The 21,080-nt window shown below is 43.0% G+C and overlaps 2 protein-coding genes across 3 annotated transcripts in view; one reads left to right on the forward strand and one right to left on the reverse strand.

Moving 5' to 3' along the window:
- Nucleotides 1-3,505: 3,505 nt before the first annotated feature.
- On the forward strand, nt 3,506-4,033 carry CRH (corticotropin releasing hormone). The gene has a single exon (XM_069959992.1). It carries the CDS (start codon nt 3,521-3,523, stop codon nt 4,019-4,021), a length of 501 nt encoding a protein of 166 aa, XP_069816093.1. The 5' UTR covers nt 3,506-3,520; the 3' UTR covers nt 4,022-4,033.
- A 957-nt stretch (nt 4,034-4,990) lies between these two features.
- TRIM55 (tripartite motif containing 55) overlaps nt 4,991-21,080 on the reverse strand; it is a 92,616-nt gene continuing 76,526 nt past the window's right edge. Inside the window, exon 10 of one of the 2 annotated variants that reach the window (XM_069957528.1) lies at nt 4,991-5,833. In XM_069957528.1, coding sequence (XP_069813629.1) covers nt 5,711-5,833 — 123 coding nt within the window. In that variant the 3' untranslated portion in view covers nt 4,991-5,710. The remainder of the gene's footprint in view (nt 5,834-21,080) is intronic. The other variant, XM_069957529.1, reaches the window with a different exon arrangement.

A 21,080-nucleotide genomic window follows, 5' to 3' on the forward strand; every position in this document is an offset into this window, starting at 1 on the left:
CAGTATATAGAAGACTATCTGTCCTATAGACTACAGTATATAAAAGACTATCTGTCCTATAGACTACAGTATATAGAAGACTATCTGTCCTATAGACTACAGTATATAGAAGAGCACAGAGCATAGAAGTGGTAGTGAACTTGTCTACTGAGCATAATGTATAGAGGAGGTAAACTAATCTATAGAGAATGGTGTATAGAGAAGGTGAGCAGGTATATGCAGCATGGGCTATAAAGAATGGAAACAAGTCTATAAAGTATAGTATATAAGGGAGAAACACTAGTCTATAGAGTACAGCATATAAAGGAGGTGAGGTAGTCTATAGACCGTAGTGTACAGAGACACATATATGTGGTATAAAAAGCATCGTGTACAGAGACATATAAGTGGTATAGAAGCATAGTGTACAGAGATATATAAGTGGTATATAAGCATAGTGTATAGAGATATATAAGGTATAAAAAGCATAGTGTACAGAGACATATAAGTGGTATATAAGCATAGTGTAAAGAGATATATAAGTGGTATAAAAAGCATAGTGTACAGAGACATATAAGTGGTCTATAGAGATGGATTAAACTACAGAATATAATGCACAGGTGAACTAATATATAAAGCATAGTGAATAGAGACTGTGAACTAGTCTATACAGCAGAGTATATAGAGAAGGTGAACTTATCTGTAGCGCATAGTATATAGAGGTGGTGAACTAGAACTTGTTTATAGGACAGAGTATATAGAGTGAGTGAACCAGTCTGTAGAGCATAGTATATAGAGTGTGTAAACCAGTCTATAGAGCATAGTATATAGAGTGTGTAAACCAGTCTATAGAGCATAGTATATAGAGTGTGTAAACCAGTCTATAGAGCATAGTATATAGTGTGTAAACCAGTCTATAGAGCATAGTATATAGAGTGAGTGAACCAGTCTATAGAGCATAGTATATAGAGTGTGTAAACCAGTCTATAGAGCATAGTATATAGAGTGTGTAAACCAGTCTATAGAGCATAGTATATAGAGTGTGTAAACTAGTCTCTAGAGCATAGTATATAAAGTAAATGAGCTAGTCTCCAGAGCATAGTATATAGAGTGAGTGAACCAGTCTATAGAGCATAGTATATAGAGTGAGTGAACCAGTCTCCAGAGCATAGTATATAGAGTGAGTGAACCAGTCTCCAGAGCATCGTATATAGAGTGAATGAACCAGTCTATAGAGCATAGTAAAGAGTGAGTGAACCAGTCTATACAGCATAGTATATAAAGTAAATGAGCTAGTCTCCAGAACATAGTATATAGAGTGAGTGAACCAGTCTATAGAGCATAGTATATAGAGTGAGTGAACCAGTCTCTAGAGCATAGTATATAGAGTGAGTGAAGCAGTCTCTAGAGCATAGTATATAGAGTGAGTGAAGCAGTCTATACAGCATAGTATATAAAGTAAATGAGCTAGTCTCCAGAGCATAGTATATAGAGTGAGTGAACCAGTCTATAGAGCATAGTATATAGAGTGAGTGAACCAGTCTCTAGAGCATAGTATATAGTGAGTGAAGCAGTCTATACAGCATAGTATATAAAGTAAATGAGCTAGTCTCCAGAGCATAGTATAGAGTGAGTGAACCAGTCTATAAGCATAGTATAGAGTGAGTGAAGCAGTCTCTAGAGCATAGTATAGAGTGAGTGAAGCAGTCTCCAGAGCATAGTATATAGAGTGAGTGAACCAGTCTCTAGAGCATAGTATATAGAGTGAGTGAACCAGTCTATACAGCATAGTATATAAAGTAAATGAGCTAGTCTCCAGAGCATAGTATAGAGTGAGTGAAGCAGTCTCCAGAGCATAGTATATAGAGTGAGTGAAGCAGTCTATACAGCATAGTATATAAAGTAAATGAGCTAGTCTCCAGAGCATAGTATATAGAGTGAGTGAACCAGTCTATAGAGCATAGTATATAGAGTGAGTGAACCAGTCTCTAGAGCATAGTATATAGTGAGTGAAGCAGTCTATACAGCATAGTATATAAAGTAAATGAGCTAGTCTCCAGAGCATAGTATAGAGTGAGTGAAGCAGTCTCTAGAGCATAGTATAGAGTGAGTGAAGCAGTCTCTAGAGCACAGTATACTGAGTGCAGGACCCCTAGAGCGCCCCCTGTGACCTGCGCCGGTAGAAGGTCACTGGCTGTTGCTGAGCACACCTGGGAAATTTCATTCAGGTTTTTTTGTCAATGGGAGACTTGTGACTTTCTCTTCCAGGTGTCAGTGACGTCATCAGAGAGGCGATAAATATCTGGGCAGATAATTGGATGTGAGATTCGTTGTTGTGATCGCAGATCTCTGCCCATCGCTCCGAGGAGCCATTATTTATTCAGTAGAGGATCAGCAGCACGCAATAGTTGTCAGGAGAGCGTCAGCTTATTAGGCAAGAGCTGCGTGATTGTACAAGAGGCTCTGAGCTATAAAATCCAGCATCAAGGCTCCATAGTGTAAGGGATTCCGCTTACAACCTCCCGCTATGTCCTCCTAAGGAAGAGAGAGGGGGACCATAGCTGCACAGTGGGACAGACAGAGCTCCTACCTTCCTTCCATGCTGTGATACTGTCCATCCTCACCACAGGACCCTCAGTCAGCCAGTAAGTCCAACTCTCTGCAGCACTCTGCTCTTCTTCCTCCTCTTCTAAGTTGTTGGTGTAGGAGCACATAGCTCACATTGTATGGAGTTCTGATTCCATCACTTTACTCTTAACCATAGGATATCAGCTATAGATCTACTTTGATACATTGCAATATATATATATATATATATATATATATATATATATATATATATTTATTCTCTTCTTCATATAATCACATATTTCTCATCTACTTTTGTACTGAACTACACTAGATGTTTGCTTGACACTCTCCTATGATCACCCACCTCCACATTAGACCTAGTATATCCTTCTCTTCATCACTGCTTGCTATATCTGCTTCACATTTAACACTTCTCGTGTGAACAGATGTCTTCTTATCCCTGTGCTATGACGATTTTTGCACCTCAGTCTGCTGTACATAACTGGGGTCCTGATCTGATCATCTGCTGTGATAGTAACGATATTGATGGGTGATATCGTGATAGTGATCTGGTGCTGATTTATATAGTCCATACAGTTAGAGGAAAGGAACTAAGGATGAGCAGGACAGTAGGGGAACTATAAGTTTAGGGCAATTCTGATTGGAGAAAGTTGAATTTCTATTACTTATAGCAATGCTTCCATACCTGTATCTCTCAAGCTATTGCAAAACTACAACTCCCATCAGGATCGAGGTGATAGGCAGCAGCTGGAGAGTTCCAGATTGGTGTTGTAGTCAGTGGGGAGAGGTGAGGGGTTCAGCACCTTGGACAGCTCCTCTGAGAACAATCCACCAACATTGTGCTTTGTCTCCTTCTCCCTCTTCCTTCACTTTCTCCCTCACTTCCCCCTCTTCTTCCAGGTCTCCCGTGCACGTCTTTTCCGTTACAGATCCGGTACTCGGGGGTAACATGAAGTTCCAGGTGTCGGTGTGTATAGGGATCCTCTTGGTGGCTCTTCTCCCCTGCCAGGAGTGCAGAGCCTTCAGCAAACCTCCAGCCTCTTCTGCCGGGGCTCCCCTGTCTGAGTACCAGCCCTTTTTACTGCGAATGGGAGAAGAATATTTCCTCCGTCTGGGGAACCTCCACAAGTATCCCCCAAATTCTCTACTAGGAGCGAGTCGCCTGCAAGACGCTTCCTCCAGTAACTTTGTCCGGGCTTTGCAGCAGTTGCAGCCTCAGCAGTGGGGAGGGCAGCAGCAGGGGCTGAGAGCTGGGATCCTTGAAGGAGCAGAGTCCCCATACAGCGTCCAGGAGGAAGCTACAGACAGAGGCAAAAGAGCAGAGGAGCCCCCCATATCCCTGGATCTCACTTTCCATCTGCTCAGGGAGGTCTTGGAAATGGCCAGAGCTGAACAGATAGCCCAGCAAGCCCACAGCAACAGGAAACTGATGGACATCATTGGGAAATAATAATAACCCATTGTCACCTGCCAAAGAGTTTCCTGCATCTAGCACAAACTATACAGTATGATGTACCATTGTGCTGCCCTGATACCATGTGTTTATTTTTCTATAGCTTCAGACATAGAGGATGCACTCCATAACCCCTTGAGTGCCTGTGGGGCCAGCAAGACAAAGCAATGCTCTGCTGCTAGTCCCCAGGTGAGAGCCTAGATCTGTTTATCAGCATGCACCGGGCAACAGATGTAATTTGTAATTTATTTTTATTTGAGGGTTTACTTTTGTAATATATGAAAATCCATAGGAAATACCAGATTTGGGTATGTGCTTCACAGTTTGAACTAGCTGAACAAAACCATCTATTGGACCTGTTGGGTTTCCTTTGGGAAGTAAAAAACAAAAAAAACAAAAATAATTTGCTGTAATTTATTTTGCATCAAAAGTTTTATTGTATACATTTCCATAATAAAAAACATCTTTTCAGAGCTGGCACAACATTGGTGTGTAAACATAATGTTTAATATCTATATTTTTAATAAAATCTGCAAAGCTTTATCTGTCCTTTTTAATTTATTGGAGTAGGGGGACTGAGAGATAGATGGTCCTGACTGGTTCTGTGCAAATAGAAAAGACAGTGAATGGATGGGATTGGGTTTAATAGAAAGGAATGAGGCCACAAAAGGACATCATTTTTGTACTGGCCAATGAAAAACACAAAATTCCTCAAAAATATTGATGTAATTGATGTAAATATTGTATTCATTGATGCTAAATATTTATTATTAATACTCTCAGAAAGGTATCAGGATCAAAGTATATTCAGATGTGTTGTGTTCCAAACTTGTAAGCTTATTGCAAAGAGGACTATATGGTTTTTGCATATATATATATATATATATATATATATATATATATATATATATATATATATATTTATCAGAGCTGTGTTATTTTTTTTATTATTATTATTATTATTATTATTATTATTATTATTATTATGTGCTGGCTATACTCAACCAGCTCTAAAACATTATATGTAGTCTTCAGATCAGAAGATTTTCTGGACTTGTGTAATGTAATGTATCATTTAACTACTATTCCCAGCATAACCTGCCAAAGTATAGTACAATAGTACCTTAGTGTAGATAACTAAAATTTTATACACCTATTTAGGCTTAAAAAGAACAAAAGTTACAGATCAAAAACATACTTAAGTTATTTTTTCCTAAAAGAAACCGGCAGTCTCTAAGGGGTCTTGATGCTTCTTGGAAGTTAACCCCTTAGGGTATCTGCATACTTGAATGCAACTTTAGTCATTTCAAGTAATGAAGAAAGAATTGAGTCAAGTGGGTTAAACAGCACTTATTACACACTGGCACATACATACACACACACACTACTCAGCTGATATTTAAGGGGGTGGCAAAGCAGGGTGGAATTATCAAAGTAGTGTTTGGACCCCAATGTGAGTCTATAAGGTTTCATAGGAAGTAATTGGTAGATACTGGGAAGCCTGATATGTCATCAGGATGAAGGATAAGGAGAGACGATAAAGGCAGAGACCATTAAATGTGCTGAGGTTGAGGACAGCTGTGATAACTGATACCCATTCACAGAAGGAGGTCCCCCTGACTTTACACTTAGGTGGGTGTTCATGCTGGTGCTGTAGACAAATGAAGGTTTCCCACAGTCAGACAGCTATTCAGGTAATGTATTAAGCCAGGAGAAAGAGAAAACATGACGTGAAGCGTCTGTGTTGTCGGACTGATTAGATTCTGGAGTCCCTTGAGCATCTTCTTGGACTAATGTCTCAGACCCAGTCTGCAAGAAAAATAGGCTTATATGAGATGGAGACATTTAAATGGATGGATGTATCGGATTATGGTCATGGATCTAAATATTAAAAGAGGTTAAGGTGGAATTACCAGATCTGAGATTCTGTATTCATTTGATTCAAATAATTGAAACATACTGATCAAGAAAAAAGTTAGATTTTTTTTTTAATATGTATTGCTCATGCTTATAGATGATGGTATAAAATGGCTGCAAGTAGAACATACTGTATTTCACTGGGCACAAGATACTTTAACCTTTTTTGAAGACCTTTTTGTGTGTACAGGTAACCAGAAACTAAACCTCAAATGCTCACAGTCTTTTTAAACAACTTGATACAACTTTACCCACATGATAGCCTATGTGATCTGTAAAATATTTGTAAATCATTTAATTTACCAAAAATTACTTCTTACCCTCAAGAAAGCTCAGCAATATTGCCCACATTGGCAATCTACTGTTCACTACCAGTTGTTAGGTGAATTTTGTCTTTAGTAACAGCTACAGCAGGACAAATTAAGGCAATGTCTGGAGGCAGGGCTTGGCATGTGCTATATTCAGAAGAGAGGGACAGACCCTGGGCTGTGTACCTTTATGCTGTGCCAGTCTGCCTGCTGAAAATGGTCCATGCTGCTCCTGAAATATTAATCAAGGCTTCCCTCTTATCTAACAACACCCATAGAACTCAGGGCAACTGTGCTTTATGTAAATACCAGTATATATACTGCTGTATATACACAGTTGTAGTGTGATCTCCCCCTCCCTTTAGCTTCTCAGCAGCAGTTATTCAGCGCTTAGTATAATCCTTTCCTTTCTTTTCTGCTCACAGTGCACCCTAAAAGCCAGTGCATCCATAACGTATTCTCCCCCACATCACGCTGTACTGTGTAAATCCTCCCCCACTACAGTCCAGTGCACTTTATCAGCACTATGTCATGACATAGCAGAAAGGAGCATGTGCCGTACAGAAATTAGTCAGAGAAACAAGGGAAGGAGACATGTGAGTGTATTATGGGCAAACAGACCAGCTCTGATCCTGTCCCTTGAAATAGGGAGAATGAGAAAGTGCTGTGCACTAGGAGGGGAAAACCCCAAAATCACCACTGAAAGGGTTGAGGTAACTAAACCATGCAAAAATTATATGAAGTGATGAGTATACTTAAAAAAAATTTCAGTACTGTTACTTATATAACATATAATAGCATTTATGTGATGGAAGGTTCCAGCAAATACAAATAGGGTAGGAATAAAGACTTCTATGACTTTGTTCACTCTTCTAAAATAAGTGGTAGTATGCATTGTACAATGTTAGGCTACGTTCACACAACGTATATTTTCGTAAAATCATGGCGGTTGCTGCACATTGCAGCAGCAGCCGTGATTATTACAAAAATATACGTTACTTGCCGTCTACTATGGGATCCCGGCCAGAGTGTATACACATAGTATACACTCCGGCCGGGATCTCTAACGGCGCGTCAAACAACTGACACTGCTATTCATTGAATAGCGGCCGCAGAAAACCCTGTCAGTGCACACTATGGAGTGAGCGAGCACGGATGCGCCCGCATCAGAACTTTGCGGGGCTAAAGATCATCTGTCCTATACTGCAGTACCGGCCGGGATGATCTTTTCTTGGATGCTGGTGGACTCTCAATCATGCGTGGTTCCTCTTTGTCCCCAAGAATTGCTATACACATTAGAGTTCAGCCAATGATGATGAAGCCCATTGGGGTATAGTCAAGAAGGTGTGGTGACATGTACTGTGGCGTGCTCCTGGTGAACTCCTTGAGATTATCCAACTAAATATTGTCTACACGTGACTTTAGTGGTGTACAAAAAGTATACCTTCAGGAAGTAGACTGAATATAGTCATTAGCAGACTCCATGGTATACTTTGGCATATCTGATGGATACCAGTGACGTGTCAGCAATGTGTGATGTCAATGGGCTCTATTGTGTATGGGCAATATAGAACTTTTCCAAGAAACTGAAAGTTCAATTTGCCAATAAGCTTAAAGTGTACATGTAATTAGAGGGTTACTCTGGAAAAAAAAAAAAAAATTCAGATCAACTGGTGTCCGAAAACTGTACTGATTTGTAAATGGCTTTTATTTAAAAAATCAAGGCTTTAGGACTTAGTAGATGCTGTATACCCTACAAAAAAATTTAGTTTTCTATTCAGTCTGATGTGGTGCTCATTGCTGCCACCTCTGTATTTGATTGAAACTGTCCAGAGCAGAAGCAAATCCCCATAGAAAACCCCTCCTGCCCTGGGCAGTTCCTGTAAGAGACAGACGTGGCAGCAGAGAGCACTGTGTCAGACTGGAAAAAATACACCACTTCATGCAGGACATACAGCAGCTGATAAGTACTAGAAGACCGTTTTTTTTTAAACAAAGTAATTTACAAATCAGTATAACTTTTTGAAACCAGCTGATTTGAAATTATTTTTTTCCTCTGGAGTACCCCTTTAAAACATTTTTGATATGTCAAAAGTTTTGACGGGACACGGCTGAGCAATGGTCATGAGAAAAGGTGTGAAGATTCATGGAACCATGCTTCACTTCCCTGCTGTCAATCATTTCTGTCCAGCGGCCACATAGACTTAGAATGGAGGTGTCAGGGCAGAGATTGTGCAAGTTGGGGAGTAGAATGCTACCGGGTGCTTTCCCTCGCTTCTGATTGGTGGGGATTTCAGTAGTGACAACCCACCCAATAAAAACATTTGTCATGACCTTGTGACATATCAAAAGTTTCTCTTAATGGGAACATAGTGGGGAAAGGTGGCCACCTCTTTATGTATACAGCCACTAATAATGATCATCATCTTTATTAGCGGCCGTCTATATAACATGACAACCGCCTTTACCTGATATAGTCCCGTAGTGGGAACATAGCCATAAAATGGGCCAGGATGTGTAGATGTAGTAAACCATCTTATGTTACATATGGATTCTGACCACACATCTTTTTCTGGCCGTTTGATGGCAGTTTTTTTGGACATTTATCATTTCACACCCAAATACTGCCCGTTAATTCAAAAGAACATCTGTTACTCCACAAATAACGTTCGTTGGTTTGAAATAACAACCGTTATTTTGGTGCATCCAAAAAAAGACGTTGTGTGGTCGTGGCCTATAGATGCAGCAGAAAGATGCTGTACAGGCGGGCAATATGCTCATCTTCTGATGGCATTTATGGACATCAACAACAAACATGAATATGACGATGATGATCTACCTTTTGTACTTTATTGTCTACTATACTTTATCTCACATATTGCAGCACTGCATTGTCATAGAAAACATTTACTGAAATAATGCCGGGTGTACCATGTGCACATTTACCACATGTATCAGCGGGCTCTGCAGTCAGGTTAGCTCAGACTCTATTAATAAAAACTCACCTTTCAATTTAAAACCAAAGATGAAAAATGAGGATGAAATGAATAGTAAGGCAATTAATAAAGCCGCACCTTGTACTGCCTAAAAAACAAGACACAGACTCTAAGTACTCTACAGAGTACTTAGATGTGATATAAAACATTTAATATTTTTTTAATTGTGATGGAAAACACGGCACTTCCTGTGTTTTGACTGTTTTTTTTTTTTTTTTTTTCAAAGAGTCTAAACACAGGAAGTTCCGTGTTTACCAGGTCATCTGCTCTCACAGAAAAGGCAGTCATATGATTGAAGGACTCATTGAGCTGTGACTCTCTGTACTGGCCAGAATTCCTGTTTTGTCTCTTTTTTTCAACCAGCACAAGTCAGAAAATCTGCCTTCAGGAGACTGGACCTGGATTTCTGGTAAGTTCAGCTTTGTTTTACAGCATGATCATTTTTTTTTTATGTAAATCGCAAGCTTGCTATAGGTCACATATACTGTTTATTTAGATTTTTAAAGTTATAACAACAGGTACACTTTAAGGCTATGTTATGTAAAACAAAAAGTGTCTGCTTTTTGTTAAAAAAAGAAAACAAAAAAACCCTACGTTATTGTATCATTTTAATTGACTTCAAAAAATTGCCAGTCAACCTTCATTGCTTCGGCCAAACCACAAAATAACAGACATTATTTTGGATTCAAAATGTCCAATGCCATTTTAAAAAATTATAAACGTACAAGAAAAAACGTTGTGGGAACATAGCCTAAAGAAGAAAACAACAACAATATACAATGCACACAGCTGTTCAAATGCAGAAACACCAGTGTGCTCCACCATAAAGAGCTTAGCTGATAAGAAAAGCCCTGTTCAAAGTTTCCTCTGGATACTGATTGATTTGATGCAATTTATTGATTGTCCCATATATTCTTGTTCTTTCATCAGGTTCCTTTGTGAATACAGTACTTTGAGTTAGAAGACAAAATTAGGAACATAAAAAAGATTAAGATTTTTTTATTATTTCTATACAATGACTATTTGTTTAAAGAGTTTGTGGTCTAATGTAAAGATTTTTAAACTAAAGGCCCTATTTCGCTACATGATTAATGTCCGTGCTTGGCTGATTTCCGACTGTTCAGGTTAATAATCATTTGGTGTAATAGCGCATGTTGAACCATGTCGGCTGATCCTGGTCTTTAAACATGCTTAAAAAAAAATCACGATTATGCCAGTAACAGTCGGCAGTGCATCAATCTCTGTAATTGGAGCAGCAGCAGACCTCTGTTGACTCCAGTGGGCAGCCCAAACGATTTAAGGATCGTTTGAGCAGCCCATCCCACTCTCCATGCTGTATGTGCGTTTAATAGCACAAGCAGCAAGTGGAAAACGAGAGGGACAATCACGTGTAATATGGCCTTTAGATAGATGGACGGATATAGAGAAATAAATATGGGATAGATAATGGAGGAACCTACAGTATAAATAGGTGGATCGATTATACAACTAGAGAGTGCACACTGTAAGCATGACATTATTTGAAATAATAAAAAAAATCTTTTATCCACATGGATAGTCACAAAAATAAGCAAATAACTTGATTTTATTATCTTTTTCACTAGGAAGACATCATAGACAAGTTCCAGGGTTCCATCTACACTGAAAAAGGTTCTCTAAGGATATCTAAGGTTCTCTACATTAAAGAGGTTATCCGGCAAGCGAAACATTTGTTATACACCAACAGCTGAATACTGTACCTGTATGTTTCATTGCAAAATGTACAATTTAATCAGTACAGTACTATACATGTCACTACTGTCCTCCTACAGGTCTCTGGGTCCCTCACTAAATGATTCCGCCTCCACTTCTGAGGCAGACCCATCTTGGCAGTGACAGTCCACTCAGCCAATCACTGACCATGATGCTGTCCTGTCTCAGTCAATGATTGGCTGAGTGAGCTGTCACCACTGAGACGAGTCTGTCTCTGAAATGGAGGTGGGATCATTCAGTGGGGGCCTGGAGACCTGTAGGAGGACACCTGGTGTGCGCCGAGAGGTAAGCATAGCTTTTTTTATTGTTTTCTATATACTTGCAACAGTATATAACAACTTTCCCTTGCCAGATAACCCCTTTAAAGTAAATAACCAACTAATACCATTTTAGGTCCACAATTCTGTACCGAATAGCTTCACAATGTATCTCTTCAACGGATGGGATTCCATCTTTCTGATACAAATAAATATGTCCACTACTAGAAGGGTTTTGAGGCTTACTGCATTCTATTTTATTATTGAGTAGGAGTATCAGTAAGATCCTGCTCTCTAATGGTGGCTGCACACAGACAGAATATTATGCCTTTAAATTTATATCTGAAGGGAATCATAAAGTAAACATTCCCTTTAAGGCAGGGGTCTCAAACTCAATTTACCCGGGGGCCGCTGGAGGTAGAGTCTGGGTGAGGCTGGGCCGCATCAGGTTTTCCACAAGAAAAGCTCTTACAAAAACATTCCAATGTCATCAAATGTTTTGAAACCCCTAGCCCCCCCCCCACAGAACTATCACTCCCAGCCCCCACCCACAGAACTATCACTCCCAGCCCTCCCACCTACACACAGAACTATCACTCCCAGCCCTCCTCCACACACAGAACTATCACTCCCAGCCCTCCCCCCTACAGAGAACTATCACCCCCAGCCCTCCCCCCACAGAACTATCACTCCCAGCCCTCCCCCCTACACACAGAACTATCACTCCCAGCCCTCCCCCCTACACACAGAACTATCACTCCCAGCCCTCCCTCCTACACACAGAACTATCACTCCCAGCCCTCCTCCACACACAGAACTATCACTCCCAGCCCTCCCCCCCACAAAGAACTATAACCCCCAGCCCTCCCCCCACAGAGAACTATCACTCCCAGCCCGCCCCCCTACACACAGAACTATCACTCCCAGCCCTCCCCCCTACACACAGAACTATCACTCCCAGCCCTCCCCCCTACAGAGAACTATCACCTTCAGCCCTCCCCCCACACACAGAACTATCACTCCCAGCCCTCCCCCCCACACAGAACTATCACTCTCAGCCCTCCCCCCACACAGAACTATCACTCCCAGACCCCACACACACAGAACTATCACCTTCAGCCCTCCCCCCCACACAGAACTATCACTCTCAGCCCTCCCCCCCACAGAACTATCACTCCCAGCCCCCCCCCCTACACACAGAACTATCACTCCCAGCCCTCCCCCCTACACACAGAACTATCACTCCCAGCCCTCCCCCCCACAGAACTATCACTCCCAGCCCTCCCCCCTACACAAAGAACAATCACTCCCAGACCTCCCCCCTACACACAGAACTATCACTCCCAGCCCTCCCCCCTACACACAGAACTATCACTCCCAGCCCTCCCCCCTACAGAGAACTATCACCTTCAGCCCTCCCCCCACACACAGAACTATCACTCCCAGCCCTCCCCCCCACACAGAACTATCACTCTCAGCCCTCCCCCCACACAGAACTATCACTCCCAGACCCCACACACACAGAACTATCACCTTCAGCCCTCCCCCCCACACAGAACTATCACTCTCAGCCCTCCCCCCCACAGAACTATCACTCCCAGCCCCCCCCCCCCACACACAGAACTATCACTCCCAGCCCTCCCCCCTACACACAGAACTATCACTCCCAGCCCTCCCCCCCACAGAACTATCACTCCCAGCCCTCCCCCCTACACAAAGAACAATCACTCCCAGACCTCCCCCCTACACACAGAACTATCACTCCCAGCCCTCCCCCCACACAGAACTATCACTTTCAGCCTTCCCCCCTACACACAGAACTATCACTCCCAGTCCTCCCCCCTACACACAGAACTATCACTCCCAGCCCTCCCCCCTACACACAGAACTATCACTTCCAGCCCTCCCCCCCCCCACAGAACTATCACTCCCAGACCCCCCCCCCCCCACAAAGAACTATCACCCCCAGCCCTCCCCCCCACAAAGAACTATCACCCGCAGCCCCTTCACAGAGAACTATAACCCCCAGCCCTCCCCCCCACAAAGAACTATCACCCTCAGCCCCCCCACAGAGAACTATCACCCCCAGGCCTCCCCCCCACAGTGAACTATCACCCCCAGCTCCCCGCCCCCCCCCACACACAGAACTATGATACCCAGCCCTCCCCCACAAACCACTATCACCCCCAGCTCTCCCCCACAAACCACTATCACCCCCAGCCCTCCCCCCACAGAGAATTATAACCCCCAGCCCTCCCCCCCACAGAGAACTATCCCCCCCAGCCCTCCCCCCCACAGAGAACTATCACCCCCAGCCCTCCCCCCCACAGAGAACTATCACCCCCAGCCCCCCCCCCCCACACAGAACTATCACTCCCAGGCCTCCCCCCGACAGAGAACTATTACTCCCAGCCCTCCCCCCTACACAAAGAACTATCACTCCCAGCCCTCCTCCACACACAGAACTATCACTCCCAGCCCTCCTCCACACACAGAACTATCACTCCCAGCCCTCCCCCCTACAGAGAACTATCACCCCCAGCCCCCTCACAGAGAACTATAACACCCAGCCCTCCCCCCCCACAGAGAACTATCACCCCCAGCCCTCCCCCCACAGAGAACTATCACCCTCAGCTCCCCGCCCCCCCCCACAGAACTATGATACCCAGCCCTCCCCCACAAACCACTATCACTCCCAGCTCTCCCCCACAAACCACTATCACTCCCAGCTCTCCCCCACAAACCACTATCACCCCCAGCCCTCCCCCCCACAGAGAATTATAACCCCCAGCCCTCCCCCCACATAGAACTAATACCCCCAGCCCTCCCCCCCACACACACACACAGAACTATGATACCCAGCCCTCCCCCACACACCACTATCACCCCCAGCTCTCCACCACACACCACTATCACCCCCAGCTCTCCCCCACACACCACTATCACCCACAGCCCTCCCCCACACACCACTATCACCCCCAGCTCTCCCCACACACCACTATCACCCCCAGCTCTCCCCCACACACCACTATCACCCCCAGCTCTCCCCCACACACCACTATCACCCCCAGCTCTCCCCCACACACCACTATCACCCCCAGCTCTCCCCCACACACCACTATCACCCCCAGCTCTCCCCCACACACCACTATCACCCCCAGCTCTCCCCCACACACCACTATCACCCCCAGCCCTCCCCCCCCACAGAGAATTATCACCCCCAGCTCCCCCCTACACACACACACAGAACTATGATACCCAGCCCTCCCCCACACACCACTATCACCCACAGCCCTCCCCCACACACCACTATCACCCCCAGCTCTCCCCCACACACCACTATCACCCACAGCCCTCCCCCCCACACCACTATCACCCCCCTCCAAGGGTACTCCTTCCTGAGGACCGGCGGGGCATGACTTCACCCAGGCCGCACGTCCCCTTACTGATTGGCTGGACGTGCGGTCCGGGTGACGTCATGCTCCGCCGCCACGCAGGAGTGGAGCTGAGCACTGCGGGAGGAGGGGGGCCGGGGCGCTCCGGCAGAGAGCTGCACTGCACTGCACATGTAACTACAAATAGAAGATAGATGTGCCGTGTTTCTGCCCATCTATCTTCGGCACATCTATCTTCTATTTGTAGTTACATGTGCAGTGCAGTGCAGCTCTCTGCCGGAGCGCCCCCGGGCCATACTTACAGTAAACTTACCATTGAGGTGGGGGCCACAAACTAGTGTCCCGAGGGCCGCAGTTGGCCGCAGTTTGAGACCCATGCTTTAAGGGAATGCTCAAACACACACACAGTAAAATAAAAATAGAATCTTAATTTTGAGGTTAAAATATGCCCTATTGAAGTCAATGGCCTGGCATTTACTTTAAGGCTTGGTTTACACTGTTTTTGGGCACTACAATCTGTGTGTATGTCAGAATATTGTGCAGGTTTATACAAATCACATGCATGGACTATCTTTAAACAAATGGATGCCAAAAGAAAATAATTTTGACATGCGACTCGTAAGAGGATATGCCCCAGTATAGAATTGCTTTATCTGTTTACTATACATAGTGAAAAGGGAAACAATACCGACCCGTATGTGTTTTACTTTCCAAAGAAAGAGTAAAGGTTTATGCGGGGTTAGAAAAAACACAGGTACTTTTTTTTGTAAAACAGCACCACTGTTGTCCTCAGGTTGTGTGTGGTGTTACAACTATCTACAGGTCACTACAGGAACTGCACGTTCAGTCATCTAGTGACTGAGGCAGGACACCATGATCATACATAATCACTTACTCCCTATCATGTGGACAGGTCATAAGTGCCTATGGTGGTAAAACCCCTTTAATTTTCCAATAGTAGAGTCACAAACCGTACTGAAGATTTCTTATATATCAGACAACATAGAAAACCTACTTCCATAAAAAAAAATATCCTGAGGGGATGAAGGTATAGGAGCAAGAGGATAAACAGTCAGGACTTGGACATAGTCACAGAAATTAGGAACACGCCATGAAGGAGCAATGTGCTTTATACAATCATAAAATCCTTTATGGGACTTTGCATTTACTTTTAAACTTTTTGTTTTGTTTTCCTCTCCTGCATGTCCTTCAACTTTATAGGGTCCCAAAGCTTGTAAAGTCCTGTTTTCTACATCAGTGTTTCTGTTTTCAATTTGCTGACTGAGAAGAACAGTATCTTTCTGTACTGTAGGTGTGTGGAGCAAATCTTCTCGAGAAAAAGCATAAAGTTTGTAAATGTTTAGAAAAGTGTAATATCTAATAAGTATAACTTAAAGGGGTTTTCTGGGATACACACATAACCATGGGATGATGCCGGGGCTGCAGGGGACATGACAGTGATGTATACTTACCTGTCCTGCTCCCACCATAAATGGCCACACAACATGTAGATTCTATACTCTAAATGGCCGCCATTTCCTGTGGGAGATGAGCAAACCAGGCCGAGGTTGGCTAGGCTGTATTCCTGTTTTCCAGGTGGGACCGGGTTGTCTCCACCTTCCCCATGGAACAGGAATACAGCGGGATTTAAATGCAGATGGTTCGGATTCGTACGAACCCCAACCCAGGGTTTGCTCATCTCTAGCGAATGTTGTGGAAATGCTAACAACTAAGGAGAAAAGGCAGCCTGGGAACTGGCAGCTATGGCAGACCAGGACAGGTAAGTATATATCACTTTCAAGTTCCCTGCAGCCCCGGCAGCAGCATAGATAATGGAGGACATTTATGAAAATTCTGCTCGAGGCAAACACCAGGAAGAAGGTGCAGAATTGCCCCCTTCTCCCTGGCGTATGCCTGCCATATCCACCGCTCGCCTGATGGGTGGGCAGTGAAGGCTTGAGGGGGGTTGGCAAAGCGAAGAGGAGGCGTGGCCTCCTCTCGCACTTCATTTATCAGGATATCATAACTAATTATCCAAATCTACACCTGCTGGAAACAGGTGCAGTTTTGTTGCGCCAGGCACAGGATCAGATGCACGGTCGGCCGGATTTACTAAGAGGCATGCACCTCTTAGTGAATACAGCTGTGGAAAATGGGGCGGGGCCCATATATTTTTGCGCATGACATCAGTGGGAATACCTGTCCTTCTGCAGGGTATGTGCCTATTCTAAGTTACATGTCCTCTCAATGACCCCCAAGTACATAATGTAACAATGCTGATACAGATGTTTCGGTAATAGTATAATCTGCAGGTTTTATCGTCCACAGAATGCTCTTCATCCAATTTCCCCATAATTGATGTCACTGAGATGATATATTCTGTGTATTGAAGATGGAGACCAAGTAAAGCCTTACAGGAAACACTCTACTTATCATGTTAGTGGTTAATTGGCTTTCATATAGTATATCTAAATCTGCCATGTCTCCGACCATAGCCCTCGCATAGGTAGCTGTAGGAGTATGGATAGATTAACGTAACTGGGGGTGGTTATATCATTAGTTATTGTCTTTCCAGGTTTCTTCTTTGATGATACTTTCAAGTTCCCATAAAAGCGAACATAAGCATCTGAATTTTACCAGGGGACATATATTCTAAAAACCATTTGTGGATGATTTCAATTCCATACCATCGCATAGTAAAGGTCATTGTCGACTTTGTGCGTCTGTTACATATAAAGATACAATTATTGACAAACTTTAATAACTAAGCAAAAAATACTGAATCGATGTAGCAGATTTACAGTCGTTTCAGCAAATATTTACACCCCCACCTTTATGAAATCATGTATTATATTGCATATGATACTATTTTTGTACATTTTTTCCACATTATGTGTTAGGGCTGCTTCTTAGGGAATGTTCAGTGTATTTTAAGACCCAGATATGCTTGTTTTACAGCATGAGCCTCAATTTTTTTTTTGTTTTACTGAACCTTTTCGGCACATTTTACAAGTGGAGTATTTGCTTATAAGCGTACCAATAAGAAAGCAAGAGAAACACACTTGTCACTGTACTGTATGTCCAAAATTAGCACCATTCCTTTTTTATGGCTATACTGTAGTATGTATACTATAACTACATGGAAACAGTCATGATTTCCCATTTAATGTAACTCAATTGAACAAAAATGGACATAACATTAAAAAACAGGTGTTTTATGACACACCAAACAAAACAAGCTATAAGTGAACATTGCCTTATAGTAAATAGAGATGAGCGAACCTGGAGCATGCTCGAGTCCATCCGAACCCGAACTTTCGGCATTTGATTAGTGGTGGCTGCTGAACTTGGATAAAGCCCTAAGGCTATGTGGAAAACATGGATATAGTCATTGGCTGTATCCATGTTTTCCAGACAACCTTAGAGCTTTATCCAAGTTCAGCAGCCCCAGCTAATCAAATGCCGAACGTTCGGGTTCGGATGGACTCGAACCCGAACCCGGTTCGCTCATCTCTAATAGTAAAGATGCAGTTTTAATTCTATATTAGATATACAGAGGTATAAATATATAAAAAGGGATTGCTGGTGGATCTTGTAAAACTTAAAAGAAATCTCACAGCTATACTCGATGCTCCTTCTTCCTGTTTACCACCACTTCTTTATTGTTCCTGCGATGCTTTATCCCTACAGAAACTGTCCTGCTTAGCCTATCACTGATTGAGGTAGGACACCACTTCAGCCATCGATTAGCTGAGCAGGGCTGTTCCTATGGAGCGATGTCACAGGAACAATAAAGATCCAGTGTTGAACTGGAGAGATGGAGCCACAGACCAGCAGCTGTGGAGTATTGGGGGAGGTGAGTATCACTTTTTTTTATATATATTTATAGCAGCTCCAGCAAAATCTGAAAATTTTTCTCATGATAAACCCCTTTAATAACATTCTCTACCAATTTAGCTGTACCCCGCTGTCTCTCTGACTATATCTCTCTATCTGGGTTTAAAAAAAATAGTTTCCAACACCCTATGGCTAGGTTCACACAACATCTTTGGTCTTTTTGGATGTCCATCATTTTGGAAACATGGACATCTTCTTAAAAAAAAGACGGCCATCGAACGGCCCAAAAAAAATCAGTGAATGTTGTTTTAAAAAATTTAGGATCCCCATCTTCATCAGCCAGCATGTACAGTAACTACAAAGAGCTTCCCCCTTCTGTCCACCCTGGTACTTCTGTCTATTACACGGGCAATTTATTGTGTAACTAACTGTATAATGTATCAGTTCCCATGTGGGAAGACTTATTTTAGCATGAGTCATTTTTATTACCTTACGGTATGTAATATATTGGTCTTCTACAGTAGTTATATTAGAGACAAATTCGATTAATGCTAGACTTTCTAAGTCTAATATTGTTAGACTTTCTTATAGAGTGCCTGTATCCTGTATAACAAAAATAACAATGTTTATGTCTATAATAGGCCAAATACATTGAAGATATTATTGTGTTTTCTATTCTTGGAATACCATATTGAGATGTATGCCTTGTGCTTCTGTTTAGAAGAATAGAGATTTATAGTCATTTTTATCTTGTAATACAGTCCTTATTGATAGCAATTTCCTTTCCTTTGATTTTCAGAAAGTCCATAATGTTATTTTACACACCACAGTGCTGAATCAGCAGAATCATGCCATATTCTAGCTAAGCCTCAATAATTAGGTCTGTGTTAACAAGCTCTTAAAGAAATTAGGTCCTTTAGAATAGCGATCAATCAGCATCACTACTATAGTAACCTGCATCCCCATGAAAACCTGGGTGGTCAATACGTTTTGAATGAATAGAATGCAGATCAGTGGCACAGATACAGTATTTTTATGATACAGAAGTCGGAATCCCCTGCATAGTTTAATGGCCATAAAAATGACATTTAGAGTTTAGGAATACTATTGTTTTTATTGACAGAAATATTGCTACTTTTATTTTAATTTGTTGCATAGGACATTTTTCTTTTTGAATATAGGAATTTTTTTTATTGACAATACAAAATGTCAGCCATATTAGCTTCTAAGTCTGCTGTTGCCTCCTAGCTTCTTTTCTATCAAAGCTATAGGAACATTCTATGTGTCCCCAATATAGTTGCTCTCCCTCCTGCTGTGAAGGCTAGAAAGGCTGGTGAATGCTCAGTGAGCAGGGAGACATGAAGGGGGAGATTTATCAAACATGGAGTAAAGTGAAACTGGCTCAGTTGCCCCTAGCAACCAATCAGATTCCACCTTTCATTCCTCACAGACTCTTTGGAAAATGAAAGGTGGAATCTGATTGGTTGCTAGGGGCAACTGAGCCAGTTTCACTTTACATCATGTTTTTGTATAAATCTCCCCCATAGTATATACCTCACTTCTCTGTGTACAGATGAAGGAACTCCTGTTTTAACCTCTTAAGGACATATGACGTACCCGTACGTCATATGTCCCCAGGAGGTGTTCAGAGCGGGGCCGCGTGGCGACCCCGTTCTGAACCACCGCGATCCCGGGTGCCGCGTGTAGCCCGAGATCGGAGCTATTAGCAGGCACGGTCTGATCGCCGTGCCTGCTAATCAGATACCACTAGACACCCACTAGACACCAGGGATAAGCTGCGCCCGGTAATCGGATGCAGCTGTCATGTTTGACAGCTGCATCTGATTACTGTATTGGCGGGGACGGCGATCGGACCGTGCCCGCTAATATCCGCGGTCCTGGGCTACAAGGGGCACCCGGAACCGCGGCAATTCATAGCGGGGTCGGCGCGCGGCCCCGCTCTGAACACCTCTTACGGGCGCATGACGTACGGGTACGCCATGCGTCCTTAAGAGGGTTAAAGTGTCACTGTCGTTAAAATTTTTATTGCAGAAATCAATAGTATAGGCAATTTTAAGAAACTTTGTAATTGGTTTTATTAGCTGAAAAATGAATTTTTATCATGAAAAAGCAGTTTGAAGTTCTCCCCCCTGTCTTCATGGTTTTCCTATGGAGAGAGAAAGTAAAAGCAGCAAAACAGGACAACAAAGAGTTAACATTCACATCCCGGGCTCTCTCCTTTGACAGGCACCATGGACCTCTCTGACCTCTAATTAGGGCTCTGAACAGCTCCACCGCTGAGCAATCCTTTGTTCTCTGCTCTCAGCTGCCCACTAATCTCGCTCCTTCCCCCTCCCCTCTTCATAGAACAGATCCGACTGATGAAAAAACAGTCGAGATTTCCTGATTCTGAGGAGTGGATGACAGAAAGGAGAGGAGGGGGGGACCTGGGGAAAGGCTTTTTACATGCAGATAATGGCATATTTGTATTTTCTTAAAATCGCCTGGACTATTGATTTCTGCAAAAAAAAATTTAACAACAGTGACACTTTAAGGTTTATGTAGGTTCTAAGGAATCCTACTCTTTCAGCCTA

Source organism: Dendropsophus ebraccatus, chromosome 2 (assembly GCF_027789765.1).
Source record: "Dendropsophus ebraccatus isolate aDenEbr1 chromosome 2, aDenEbr1.pat, whole genome shotgun sequence".
Lineage (NCBI taxonomy): Eukaryota > Metazoa > Chordata > Amphibia > Anura > Hylidae > Dendropsophus > Dendropsophus ebraccatus.

Bases quoted from the DNA above. Each gene is read 5' to 3' on its own strand.
- CRH (XM_069959992.1), top strand. From the start codon at position 3,521: ATGAAGTTCCAGGTGTCGGTGTGTATAGGGATCCTCTTGGTGGCTCTT.